This window comes from Oncorhynchus gorbuscha, linkage group LG12 (assembly GCF_021184085.1).
Source record: "Oncorhynchus gorbuscha isolate QuinsamMale2020 ecotype Even-year linkage group LG12, OgorEven_v1.0, whole genome shotgun sequence".
Taxonomy (NCBI): domain Eukaryota; kingdom Metazoa; phylum Chordata; class Actinopteri; order Salmoniformes; family Salmonidae; genus Oncorhynchus; species Oncorhynchus gorbuscha.
The window spans coordinates 85,613,824-85,627,946 of NC_060184.1; the positions used below are offsets into that span (position 1 = coordinate 85,613,824).

General features: G+C 46.8%; 1 protein-coding gene across 2 annotated transcripts in view; it reads right to left on the reverse strand.

The window, feature by feature from the left end:
• The window catches only part of LOC123991461 (cytoplasmic protein NCK1-like), a 159,642-nt gene that overhangs the window by 115,898 nt on the left and 29,621 nt on the right, over positions 1 to 14,123 (reverse strand). The window contains exon 1 of one of the 2 annotated variants that reach the window (XM_046293077.1): positions 13,751 to 13,841. The exons of the other annotated variant lie outside the window; for it this stretch is intronic. Within the exon in view, the coding sequence (XP_046149033.1) occupies positions 13,751 to 13,790 (40 nt within the window). The 5' untranslated portion in view covers positions 13,791 to 13,841. Of the gene's footprint in view, positions 1 to 13,750; positions 13,842 to 14,123 lie in introns of those variants that run through there. 2 annotated transcript variants of the gene reach the window in all.

Below are 14,123 nucleotides of genomic sequence, written 5' to 3' on the forward strand. Positions count from 1 at the left end.
AAGCCAGTTTAACAGCACTACTACTTCTGCTAAGACAGTTGAACAGCACTAATACTGCTGCTAAGCCAGTTTAACAGCACTACTACTGCTGCTGCTAAGACAGTTGAACAGCACTAATACTGCTGCTAAGCCAGTTTAACAGCACTACTACTTCTGCTAAGACAGTTGAACAGCACCACTACTGCTGCTAAGACAGATGAACAGCACCACTACTAGTGCTGCAAAGACAGTTTAACAGCACCAGTACTGCTGAGACAGTTTAACAGCACTACTACTACAACTGCTGAGACAGTTGAACAGCACCACTACTACTGCTGCTAAGACAGATGAACAGCACCACTACTACTGCTGCTAAGACAGATGAACAGCACCACTACTACTGCTGCTAAGACAGTTGAACAGCACCACTACTGTTGTTGCTAAGACAGATGAACAGCACCACTACTACTGCTGCTAAGACAGATGAACAGCACCACTACTACTGCTGCTAAGACAGATGAACAGCACCACTACTAGTGCTGCAAAGACAGTTGAACAGCACCAGTACTGCTGAGACAGTTGAACAGCACCACTACTACTGCTGCTAAGACAGTTGAACAGCACTACTACTGTTGTTGCTAAGACAGTTGAACAGCACTACTACTGTTGTTGCTAAGACAGTTGAACAGCACCACTACTACTGCTGCAAAGACAGTTGAACAGCACCACTACTACTGTTATTGCTAAGACAGTTGAACAGCACTACTACTGTTGTTGCTAAGACAGTTGAACAGCACTACTATTACTGCTGCTAAGACAGTTGTCTTAGCCCTGTCGCCTCACAGGTAACACAGGAGGATGACGAATGAAATAGGAGCTGAGAGAGAAGGATTTTCCACAGAACTTGCCTAGATTGTGGAGTCAGTATGGAGAGAGAGAGCAGAATGGTTGTGGAGTCAGTATGGAGAGAGAGAGCAGAATGGTTGTGGAGACAGTATGGAGAGAGCAGAATGGTTGTGTAGTCAGTATGGAGAGAGAGCAGAATGGTTGTGTAGTCAGTATGGAGAGAGCAGAATGGTTGTGTAGTCAGTATGGAGAGAGCAGAATGGTTGTGTAGTCAGTATGGAGAGAGCAGAATGGTTGTGGAGTCAGTATGGAGAGAGAGCAGAATGGTTGTGGAGTCAGTATGGAGAGAGAGCAGAATGGTTGTGGAGACAGTATGGAGAGAGCAGAATGGTTGTGTAGTCAGTATGGAGAGAGAGCAGAATGGTTGTGTAGTCAGTATGGAGAGAGCAGAATGGTTGTGTAGTCAGTATGGAGAGAGAGCAGAATGGTTGTGTAGTCAGTATGGAGAGAGAGCAGAATGGTTGTGTAGTCAGTATGGAGAGAGAGCAGAATGGTTGTGTAGTCAGTATGGAGAGAGAGCAGAATGGTTGTGTAGTCAGTATGGAGAGAGAGCAGAATGGTTGTGTAGTCAGTATGGAGAGAGAGCAGAATGGTTGTGTAGTCAGTATGGAGAGAGAGCAGAATGGTTGTGGAGTCAGTATGGAGAGAGAGAGCAGAATGGTTGTGTAGTCAGTATGGAGAGAGCAGCAGAATGGTTGTGGAGACAGTATGGAGAGAGCAGCAGAATGGCTGTGTAGTCAGTATGGAGAGAGCAGAATGGTTGTGGAGACAGTATGGAGAGAGCAGAATGGTTGTGGAGACAGTATGGAGAGAGCAGAATGGCTGTGGAGTCAGTATGGAGAGAGCAGAATGGTTGTGGAGACAGTATGGAGAGAGCAGAATGGTTGTGGAGACAGTATGGAGAGAGCAGAATGGTTGTGGAGACAGTATGGAGAGAGCAGCATGGTTGTGGAGTCAGTATGGAGAGAGAGCAGAATGGTCCATCCTATGAGCTACATTCTGACGGCCAGAGTACGTAGGCCATGAAATACAAATGGTATAGAGAGAAATAGTTCTATAAATACTATATTAACTACAACCTAAAACCTCTTACCTTGGAATATTGAAGACTCGTGTTAAAAGGAACCACCAGCTTTCATATGTTCTCATGTTCTGAGCAAGGAACTGAAACGTTAGATTTCTTACATGGAACATATTGCACTTTTACTTCTCCAACATTTTGTTTTTGCATTATTTAAACCAAATTGAACATGTTTCATTATTTATTTGAGACTAAATTGGTTTTATTTAAGTTAAAATAAGTGTTCATTCACTATTGTTGTAATTGTCATTATTACATTACATTTTTTTAATATATTTTTTTCATCGGCCGACGAAATCGGTATCGGCGTTGAAAAATCATATTCGGTCGACCTCTAGTACGTAGACCAGGGTACGTAGGCCAGGGTACGTAGGCCAGGGTACGTAGGCCAGCGTACGTAGGCCAGCGTACGTAGGCCAGCGTACGTAGGCCAGCGTAGGTAGGCCAGCGTACGTAGGCCAGGGTACGTAGGCCAGCGTACGTAGGCCAGCGTACGTAGGCCAGCGTACGTAGGCCAGCGTACGTAGGCCAGGGTACGTAGGCCAGGGTACGTAGGCCAGGGTACGTAGGCCAGGGGACGTAGGCCAGGGTACGTAGGTCAGCGTACGTAGGTCAGCGTACGTAGGTCAGCGTACGTAGGTCAGGGTACGTAGGCCAGGGTACATAGGTCAGCGTACGTAGGCCAGGGTACGTAGGTCAGCATACGTAGGCCAGGGTACGTAGGGTACGTAGGCCAGGGTACGTAGGTCAGCATACGTAGGCCAGGGTACATAGGGTACGTAGGCCAGGGTACGTAGGGTACGTAGGCCAGGGTACGTAGGGTACGTAGGCCAGGGTACATAGGCCAGGATACGTAGGGTACGTAGGCCAGGGTACGTAGGGTACGTAGGCCAGGGTACGTAGGGTACGTAGGCCAGGGTCAGCGTTTCTACTACGTAGGCCAGGGTACATAGGGTACGTAGGACAGGGTACGTAGGGTACGTAGGCCAGGGTACATAGGGTACGTAGGACAGGGTTCGTAGGGTACGTAGGCCAGGGTACGTAGGGTAATAGGCCAGGGGCAGTCAGGGTACGTTTCCAGGGTACATAGGCTGCTGAATAGGACAGGGTCACGTTTCTACACGTGGGACAGGGTGCGTAGGGTACGTGGGACAGGGTTTCTACCATCAGGCCAGGAATACGTAGGGTACGTAGGCCAGGGTACGTAGGGTACGTAGGCCAGGGTACGTAGGGTGTTGAATAGGCCAGGATACTGCTGAATAGACACCAATAGTCAGGGTTCGTAGGCCAGGGCTGAATAGAGGGCACGTAGGGACAGGGTTTCGTACCATCAGGCACGTAGGACAGGGTACGTAGGACAGGGTACGTAGGGTACGTAGGACAGGGTACGTAGGACAGGGTATGTAGGACAGGGTACGTAGGCCAGGGTACGTAGGGTACGTAGGCCAGGGTACGTAGGGTACGTAGGCCAGGGTACATAGGCCAGGGAACGTAGGCCAGGGTACGTAGGGTATGTAGGCCAGGCCAGGGTCAGGGTACGTAGATCAGGGTCAGGGTACGTAGGTAAGGGTACGTAGGCCATGGTCAGGGTACGTAGGTCAGAGTACGTAGGCCAGGGTCAGGAGACAGGATCAGGGTACGTAGGTCAGGGTACGTAGGCCAGGGTACGTAGGCCAGTGTCAGGGTCCATAGGGTACGTAGGTCAGGGTAATCTCTGGAGGATGAGGGAGGCTGAGGATGTCTATACATCAGGCAGTCTAAAACTGAATCTGAGTAACATTAGAGCTCAGTCTTCCCAGTAGATTGTTGATTACAGGGGTTCGGCAGGAGTGTGGGGAAGCAGGAAAACGGCAATACATGAACTCTCATGGACGGACGGACGGACGGACGGACGGACGGACGGACGGACGGACGGACGGACGTTTCTACCATCAGGCAGACAGACAGACAGACAGACAGACAGACAGACAGACAGACAGACAGACAGACAGACAGACAGACAGACAGACAGACAGACAGACAGACAGACAGACAGACAGACAGACAGACAGACAGACAGACAGACAGACAGACAGACGGACAGACGGACAGACGGACAGACGGACAGACGGACAGACGGACAGACGGACAGACGGACAGACGGACAGACGGACAGACGGACAGACACTAGACAGACTACAGACAGACAGACGGACAGACACCACAGACAGACAGACGGACAGACGGACAGACGGACAGACGGACAGACGGACAGACAGCTGTTTCAGACGGACAGACGGACAGACGGAATAGACACCACTAGACGGACAGACGGACAGACGGACGGACGGACGGACAGACGGACAGACGGACAGACGGACAGACGGACAGACCGACGGACGGACGGACAGACGGACAGACGGACAGACGGACAGACAGGACAGACAGGACAGACAGGACAGACAGGACAGACAGACAGAGTATAGCAGAGTAGAGCAGAGTAGAGCAGAGTAACCTAATCCCTTGGACTGCTTGCTAAAATTACAGGTCTCCAGGCTGATGGAATGTGCTGCTCTGTGAGCTCTGAGCAAGGCATCCTCCAGCACCACTGCTGCCCTTCCTCACAGCACACACTGTACACACACACTGTACACACACACTGTACACACACACTGTACACACTGTACACACACACTGTACACACACTGTACGCACACACTGTACACACGCATACACTGTACACACACACACACTGTACACACACACACACTGTACACACACACACACACTGTACACACACACACACACTGTACACAAACACACTGTACACAAACGGAGTGTCTGAACCAAGAATGGACAGTGCAGGGCAGTGAAAGACCAGTTTAGAGAAGACGAGGCAGAGATACAAGTGGGTGTGACCCAGTGTTTCTGCTGTAGTAATTTAGCTGTGGTGCTGCGGCACAGCAAAAGAATACAGAACATCAACAAAATACTTCTGTGCAGTTTGAAGATGTTAGAACAGTCCACATGTAAACTTCCTCTGCAGACTAAACCAGGAATGAATGGAAAAATGATCATTCTATGGGGCTGTCTGGTTTATCTATTTACCTGGTCGGCTGGTTTATCTATTTACCTGGCCGGCTGGTTTATCTATTTACCTGGTCGGCTGGTTTATCTATTTACCTGGCCGGCTGGTTTATCTATTTACCTGGCCGGCTGGTTGTTGTACATTCTATGGGGCTGTCTGGTTTATCTATTTACCTGGCCGGCTGGTTGTTGTACATTCTATGGGGCTGTCTGGTTTATCTATTTACCTGGTCGGCTGGTTTATCTATTTACCTGGCCGGCTGGTTTATCTATTTACCTGGCCGGCTGGTTGTTGTACATTCTATGGGGCTGTCTGGTTTATCTATTTACCTGGTCGGCTGGTTTATCTATTTACCTGGCCGGCTGGTTGTTGTACATTCTATGAGAGAGAACTATTCCTCGTTCAGGTTGCCAGAGCCATAGGGAAGAAAACCATCTGTTTCTACCATCAGGCTGCTGAATAGACACCACTAGTCAGCTGTTTTCACCATCAGGCTGCTGAATAGACACCACTAGTCAGCTGTTTCTACCATCAGGCTGCTGAATAGACACCACTAGTCAGCTGTTTCTACCATCAGGCTGCTGAATAGACACCACTAGTCAGCTGTTTCTACTATCAGGCTGTTGAATAGACACCACTAGTCAGCTGTTTCTACTATCAGACCATCAGGCTGCTGAATAGACACCACTAGTCAGCTGTTTCTACCATCAGGCTGCTGAATAGACACCACTAGTCAGCTGTTTCTACTATAAGACCATCAGGCTGCTGAATAGACACCACTAGTCAGCTGTTTCTACCCCCAGACCATCAGGCTGCTGAATAGACACCACTAGTCAGCTGTTTCTACCCCCAGACCATCAGGCTGCTGAATAGACACCAATAGTCAGCTGTTTCTACCCCCAGACCATCAGGCTGCTGAATAGACACCAATAGTCAGCTGTTTCTACCCCCAGACCATCAGGCTGCTGAATAGACACCACTAGTCAGCTGTTTCTACCCCCAGACCATCAGGCTGCTGAATAGACACCACTATTCAGCTGTTTCTACCATCAGGCTGCTGAATAGACACCACTAGTCAGCTGTTTCTACTATCAGACCATCAGGCTGCTGAATAGACACCACTAGTCAGCTGTTTCTACCATCAGGCTGCTGAATAGACACCACTAGTCAGCTGTTTCTACCATCAGGCTGCTGAATAGACACCACTAGTCAGCTGTTTCTACTATCAGACCATCAGGCTGCTGAATAGACACCACTAGTCAGCTGTTTCTACCCCCAGACCATCAGGCTGCTGAATAGACACCAATAGTCAGCTGTTTCTGTCCGCAGACCATTAGGCTGCTGAATAGACACCACTAGTCAGCTGTTTCTACTATCAGACCATCAGGCTGCTGAATAGACACCACTAGTCAGCTGTTTCTACCCCCAGACCATTAGGCTGCTGAATAGACACCACTAGTCAGCTGTTTCTACCCCCAGACCATCAGGCTGCGGAATAGACACCACTAGTCAGCTGTTTCTACCATTAGGCTGCTGAATAGACACCACTAGTCAGCTGTTTCTACCCCCAGACCATCAGACTGCTGAATAGACACCACTAGTCAGCTGTTTCTACCATCAGGCTGCTGAATAGACACCACTAGTCAGCTGTTTCTACCCCCAGACCATCAGGCTGCTGAATAGACACCACTAGTCAGCTGTTTCTACCATCAGGCTGCTGAATAGACACCACTAGTCAGCTGTTTCTATCCCCAGACCATCAGGCTGCTGAATAGACACCACTAGTCAGCTGTTTCTACCATCAGGCTGCTGAATAGACACCACTAGTCAGCTGTTTCTACCATCAGACCATCAGGCTGCTGAATAGACACCACTAGTCAGCTGTTTCTACCATCAGACTGCTGAATAGACACCACTAGTCAGCTGTTTCTATCATCAGGCTGCTGAATAGACACCACTAGTCAGCTGTTTCTACCATCATATCCAAATACTTTTCCAGCCTCATGATTCCATCTATTTTGTGAAGTGCACCAGACCCTCCTGCAGCAAAGCACCCCCACAACATCATGCTGCCACCCCCGTGCTTCACAGTTGGGATGATGTTCTTCGGCTTGCAAGCCTCCCCCTTTTTCCACCAAACATAACGATGGTCATTATGGCCAAACAGTTCGATTTTTGTTCCATCAGACCAGAGGACATTTCTCCAAAAAGTACCATCTTTGTCCCCATGTGCAGTTGCAAACCAAATCCACAGACTGGACAGTAGTGGAGAAGGTGGAAAGTTCCTCGCGTACACATCACGGACAAACTGAAATGGTCCACCCACACAGACAGCGTGTTGAAGAAGGTGCAGCAGCGCCTCTTCAACCTCAGGAGGCTGAAGAAATGTGGCTTGTCACCAAAAACCCTCAATCTTTTACAGATGCACAATCGAGAGCATCCTATAGACACCAATAGTCAGCTGTTTCTACCCCCAGACAGACTGCTAAATAGACACCACTAGTCAGCTGTTTCTACCATCAGGCTGCTGAATAGACACCACTAGTCAGCTGTTTCTACACCCAGACCATCAGGCTGCTGAATAGACACCACTAGTCAGCTGTTTCTACCATCAGGCTGCTGAATAGACACCACTAGTCAGCTGTTTCTACCATCAGACTGCTAAATAGACACCACTAGTCAGCTGTTTCTACCCCCAGACCATCAGGCTGCTGAATAGACACCACTAGTCAGCTGTTTCTACCATCAGACTGCTGAATAGACACCACTAGTCAGCTGTTTCTACCCCCAGACCATCAGACTGCTGAATAGACACCACTAGTCAGCTGTTTCTACCATCAGGCTGCTGAATAGACACCACTAGTCAGCTGTTTCTACCATCAGGCTGCTAAATAGACACCACTAGTCAGCTGCCTGCTCCCTCTGTCCCTTTGCTGCCCCTCGGACTTCCTATACCACCGTTGCTCCCCCTTTGGATGTTTCAGCCTGGGGCGGCAGGGTAGCCTAGTGGCTAGAGCGTTGGACAAGTAACCGGAAGGTTGCAAGTTCAAACCCCCGAGTTTTGCCCCTGAACAGGCAATTAACCCACTGTTCCTAGGCCGTCATTGAAAATAAGAATTTGTTCTTAACTGACTTGCCTGGTTAAATAAAGGTAAAATAAAAATAAAATAAACAGACATCTACGTTGCCGCCACTCCAATGGACATTTATATGTATCATTTGTCACAGGAGTAAACATCTATATATTTGATGTATTTATTGTTTCATTCACACCTGTTGTAGATTGGAGCTGAAGTATTCCACTGTGCAGTGCAGCCACATCTGCAACCGTGCTCATGTGACTTAATATATATTATTATATATTTTTACAAAAACAGCAGCGGAGTGACAATGGGTCATGGGAAAGTTGGTGCCCGGGCCAGCTGTGAGACAGGAAGTGGGGACATGGGAGAGGACGGGGGGAGGGGGGAAGGGTCGGAGAATGACACAACACCCCTTTGACACAGTGTCAGAAGTTCAGACACAGTCAAGATGACTTTGTCTCCTCCTCTACGTGCCAGACAAGTTAAGTCTGATGTATCGTCCTTAACAAGGCTTTAAGACCGGAGGATTTAAGCCCGGAGGCTCTAAGACCGGAGGCATTAAGACCGGAGGCATTAAGACCGGAGGCTTTAAGACCGGAGGCTTTAAGACCGGAGGCTTTAAGACCGGAGGCTTTAAGACCGGAGGCTTTAAGACCGGAGGCTTTAAGACCGGAGGCTTTAAGACCGGAGGCATTAAGACCGGAGGCATTAAGACCGGAGGCTTTAAGACCGGAGGCATTAAGACCGGAGGCATTAAGACCGGAGGCATTAAGACCGGAGGCATTAAGACCGGAGGCATTAAGACCGGAGGCATTAAGACCGGAGGCATTAAGACCGGAGGCTTTAAGACCGGAGGCTTTAAGACCGGAGGCTTTAAGACCGGAGGCTTTGAGCCCGGAGGCTTTAAGCCCAGAGGCCACTGGATTTGTTCCAAGCGAAGAAATTCCATCTCAGTGTCAGAATAAGAAAAAAAGGCTGTTCCATTGTCCTGAATGGGATGGTCAGCGCTACTCCTAATACCTGAATGGGATGGTCAGCGCTACTCCTATTACCTGAATGGGACGGTCAGCGCTGTTCCATTACCTGAATGGGACGGTCAGCGCTACTCCTAATACCTGAATGGGACGGTCAGCGCTACTCCTAATACCTGAATGGGACGGTCAGCGCTACTCCTATTACCTGAATGGGACGGTCAGCGCTACTCCTATTACCTGAATGGGACGGTCAGCGCTACTCCTAATACCTGAATGGGACGGTCAGCGCTACTCCTAATACCTGAATGGGACGGTCAGCGCTACTCCTAATACCTGAATGGGACGGTCAGTGCTACTCCTAATACCTGAATGGGACGGTCAGCGCTACTCCTATTACCTGAATGGGACGGTCAGCGCTACTCCTAATACCTGAATGGGACGGTCAGCGCTACTCCTAATATTTTAATGGGACGGTCAGTGCTAATCCTAATATTTTAATGGGATGGCCGGCGCTACTCCTAATATCTGATTTAGAACAGGGTGAATAGTGATTAGGGATGGCCGGCGCTACTCCTAATATCTGATTTAGAACAGGGTGAATAGTGATTAGGGATGGCCGGCGCTACTCCTAATATCTGATTTAGAACAGGGTGAATAGTGATTAGGGATGGCCGGCGCTACTCCTAATATCTGATTTAGAACAGGGTGAATAGTGATTAGGGATGGCCGGCGCTACTCCTAATATCTGATTTAGAACAGGGTGAATAGTGATTAGGGATGGGAGGTATCCAGACTTTCATGTCGTCATACAGTCCTCCTCACATCACAGGATAGACTGGTTGTCTTCGTATTCAAGGTGACACTGAAACAGAAAATAAAATGGCCATTGGTACTAGCGTATTGGTAGTAGCGAATTCGTACTAGCGAATTTCCATAGGAGGCTGCTAGCTAAATATGCTAACAAGACAGGCAATACAGCTAATAATGTTAAACTTAGGTAGAGTTGAAGTCGGAAGTTTACATACACTTAGGTTGGAGTCATTAAAACTAGTTTCTCAACCACCACAAATTTCTTGTTAACAAACTATAGTGTTGGCAAGTCGGTAATGATATCTACTTTGTGCATGACACAATTTTTCCAACAATTGTTTACAGGGAGATTATTTCACTTATAATTTACTGTATCACAATTCCAGTGGGTCAAATGTTGACAAACTTGACTGTGCCTCTAAACAACTTGGAAAATTCCAGAAAATGATGTCATGGCTTTAGAAGCCTCTGATAGGCTAATTGACATCATTTGAGTCTATTGGAGGTGTACCTGTGGATGTATTTCAAGGCCTACCTTCAAACTCAGTGCCTCTTTGCTTGACATCATGGGAAAATCAAAAGAAATCAGTCAAGACCTCAAAGAAAATTGTAGACCTCAACAAGTCTGGTTCAATCCTTGGGAGCAATTCCAAATGCCTGAAGGTACCACACGTTCATCTGTACAAACAATAGTACGCAAGTATAAACACCATGGGACCATGCAGCCATGTTATCGCTCAGGAAGGAGACGCGTTCTGTCTCCTAGAGATGAACGTACTTTGGTGCGAAAAGTGCGAATCAATCCCAGAACAAAGAGCAAAGGACCTTGTGAAGATGCTGGAGGAAACAAAAGTATCTATATCCACAGTAAAAACAAGTTTATATCGACATATCCTGAAAAGGCCACTCAGCAAGGAAGAAGTCATTGCTCCAAAACCGCCATCAAATAGCCAGACTACGGTTTGCAACTGTACATGGGGACAAAGATTGTACTTTTGGAGAAATGTCCTCTGGTCTGATGAAACAAAAATAGAACTGTTTGGCCATAATGACCATCGTTATGTTTGGAGGAAAAAGGGGGATGCTTGCAAGCCGAAGAACACCATCCCAACCGTGAAGCACGGGGGTGGCAGCATGATGTTGTGGGGGAGCTTTGCTGCAGGAGGGACTAGTGCACTTCACAAAATAGATGGCATCATGAGGATGGAAAATTATGTGGATATATTGAAGCAACATCTTAAGACATCAGTCAGGAAGTTAAAGCTTGGTCGCAAATGGGTCTTCCAAATTAACAATGACCCCAAGCATACTTCCACAGTTGTGGCAAAATGGCTTAAGGACAACAAAGTCAAGGTATTGGAGTGGCAATCACAAAACCCTGACCTCAATCCTATCGAACATTTGTCTGCAATACTGAAAAAGTGTGTGCGAGCAAGGAGGCCTACAAACCTGACTCCGTTACACCAGCTCTGTCAGGAGGAATGGGCCAAAATTCACCCAATTTATTGTGGGAAGCTTGTGGAAGGCTACCCCAAATGTTTGACCGAAGTTAAACAATTTAAAGGCAATGCTACCAAATACTAATTGAGTGCATCTAAACTTCTGACCCACTGGGAATGTGATGAAAGAACTAAAAGCTGAAATAAATCACTCTCTCTACTACTATTCTGACCTAAGACAGGGTATTTTTACTAGGATTAAATTAATTTGGCAAAGGTGTATGTAAACCTCCGACTTCACTGTATATGTAAAATAAATCTGATTTGCAATTAATTAATAATATGCCCTGGCAAATATTGTTATAATTGCCAGTGTAACCTACAACATTATCCTAATGAGATATGTTGATTCAATGTATTCACTCACTCAGCTAAAACTACAACATAATCTTTTTTAAAACATACGTTTTAGCCTAGAATAACATTACCTAAACAAAATACATTACACACTATAAGGCTACAATGTTGTTTGGTTTATTGTTTGAACAGTTGCTGAGATTATATTTGGTTAACAAAATAGGCTAGTTTGATGAATAGCGTACAGCCTAGAGCAGATGAAGAAACCAAGTGATATGTTGGTTCTCAATCTCCAGGCATCGAATGCCGGAGTGTATTGCAAGGAGTCCCCTCGTGACAAAAAGCAACACCTCACATTCTCTGTAGATGCCTCATGCCTACGCTGTGTTGGCCTCTTGAACAAATCTGAGGAAAAAATACAAAACTAAAGCCTTTTCCGTGAAAACAACTAGAGCACGTTGTAATCACAGCTGGGAACTAGTTCTGTACGATGGAGAGGTGGGCTGGATAAACCAGGATAAGCCATCGTTTAGATCTTCAGTTTGGGAACATTTTGGCTTCCAGTAGATTACAACGGTGATGGACAGAGTTGTGGATAAAACGTTAAAACAGTAACAGCCACTGCTCAGCTGCCACCACCTCAAATATGTTGACATTTAGGGCAACATCACCCCAATATACTGGAGCAAGACGGAAAAGCAAATAATATGTTTTTAATTTTTAATTTTTATACATGACCCCAAAGTAAGATGGGATGTTAATTGCTGAATAACTCAAGAACCACACCTAGAGCTATTACGGTGACCGTATTACCGCCACACCGGCGGTAAGAGTCCTTACCGCATGACCGTTTAGTCACTATAATTAGGTTTCTCCACCTATGATGCTGCTGCTGGTCATTACTTGCTACCTGCCTGATACTCAGCACTCTGTTGTTCCTCTAATCACTCTGACATCAATGGAAATGGCATCAAAACTCTAATCAAACACTACACTACACTGCTCATGTTGCTCAACATTTCTATAGGCTATGCAATTGTGCCAGAAAACAGAGTGATGGCCTCTATTAAAAAGAGGAGGATCCCCATCAGCTTTCTATAGGCTAGGCCTACTATATTTATTTCTCAACTTTCCTAATATTAAGCACATTGCTTATATTTAAAAACAGGAGTATAGCCTACCTGGCATGAAAATAAACCACAGGGAAAGCGTCCTCCATTCGCTAAGTGCATAGATAACATGTATTTTTTCCCCACTTTGAGACAGGTGCATGATAATGGTCCATTCTAAATCAAAACAAATTTCACACATATATTATTTAGTATATGTAAAGACAAGACTAAATCAAGAATAGTCTGATGGGTGGCAATAGTAGCGTATCACTTGTGAATGATACCCAGCTTGTGCATTAAGGCAAGAAACAGAGCATGCCTTTTCACCTCATGTAAGCTAGCCCATAGGCCTATATGTTTTGATAAGGTTTGTATCACAACTAAAGTGGCAAAATAACTTCTTAAAATGAAGCACATTAATCCGCTTTACAACCAGCCTAACTGGCAGACACGGGCTGTAACTGTCAGACAGACACGGGCTGTAACTGTCAGACAGACACGGGCTGTAACTGTCAGACAGACACGGGCTGTAACTGTCAGACAGACACGGGCTGTAACTGTCAGACAGACACGGGCTGTAACTGTCAGACAGACACGGGCTGTAACTGTCAGACAGACACGGGCTGTAACTGTCAGACAGACACGGGCTGTAACTGTCAGACAGACACGGGCTGTAACTGTCAGACAGACACGGGCTGTAACTGTCAGACAGACACGGGCTGTAACTGTTGTAAGAAGGGTGAAAGAGAGAAGGAAGCGGACATGTTTTTCTCTCACAGAACCACACCTGTTCTGCTGCTCCTTCCTTACAGAAATCAGGTTAAAGTCACCTACTCTATACACACACACACACACACACACACACACACACAGTAGGCCTATTTTCTATGTTCACCCCTTTCTCTTCCTGTGTTGCTGGTGAGAAAATATGTTTAGACTTACCTGACTGAGTAATAGTGAAACAGCTGAGGCCTACTCTCATAATGTAGAACCATATCTCCCATGGTGCAGCCTGTTCTCACCACCTTGGAGACCTTGTCCTTCACCAAACCCATGAAGTGTAGCTGGGACGAAAAACTGAAAATGATTGACACCGACATTGCCTTCCTCTTACCCGGCGTATTTTGCATATGTCTGTAATTTTAATACACACCACTTCCTGTAGATTAAAACCATTATTTGGTCAACAGTAAACACATTATGTTGATTCCTGCTATGAAAGTATCTGCCCGGCGCTGTCTGTGGGCTGCTGTGTGAGCGAGCCGCTCTGTCTCCTCACACAGCACAGAGGAGAGATGCCTGCGACTGTTGCTCA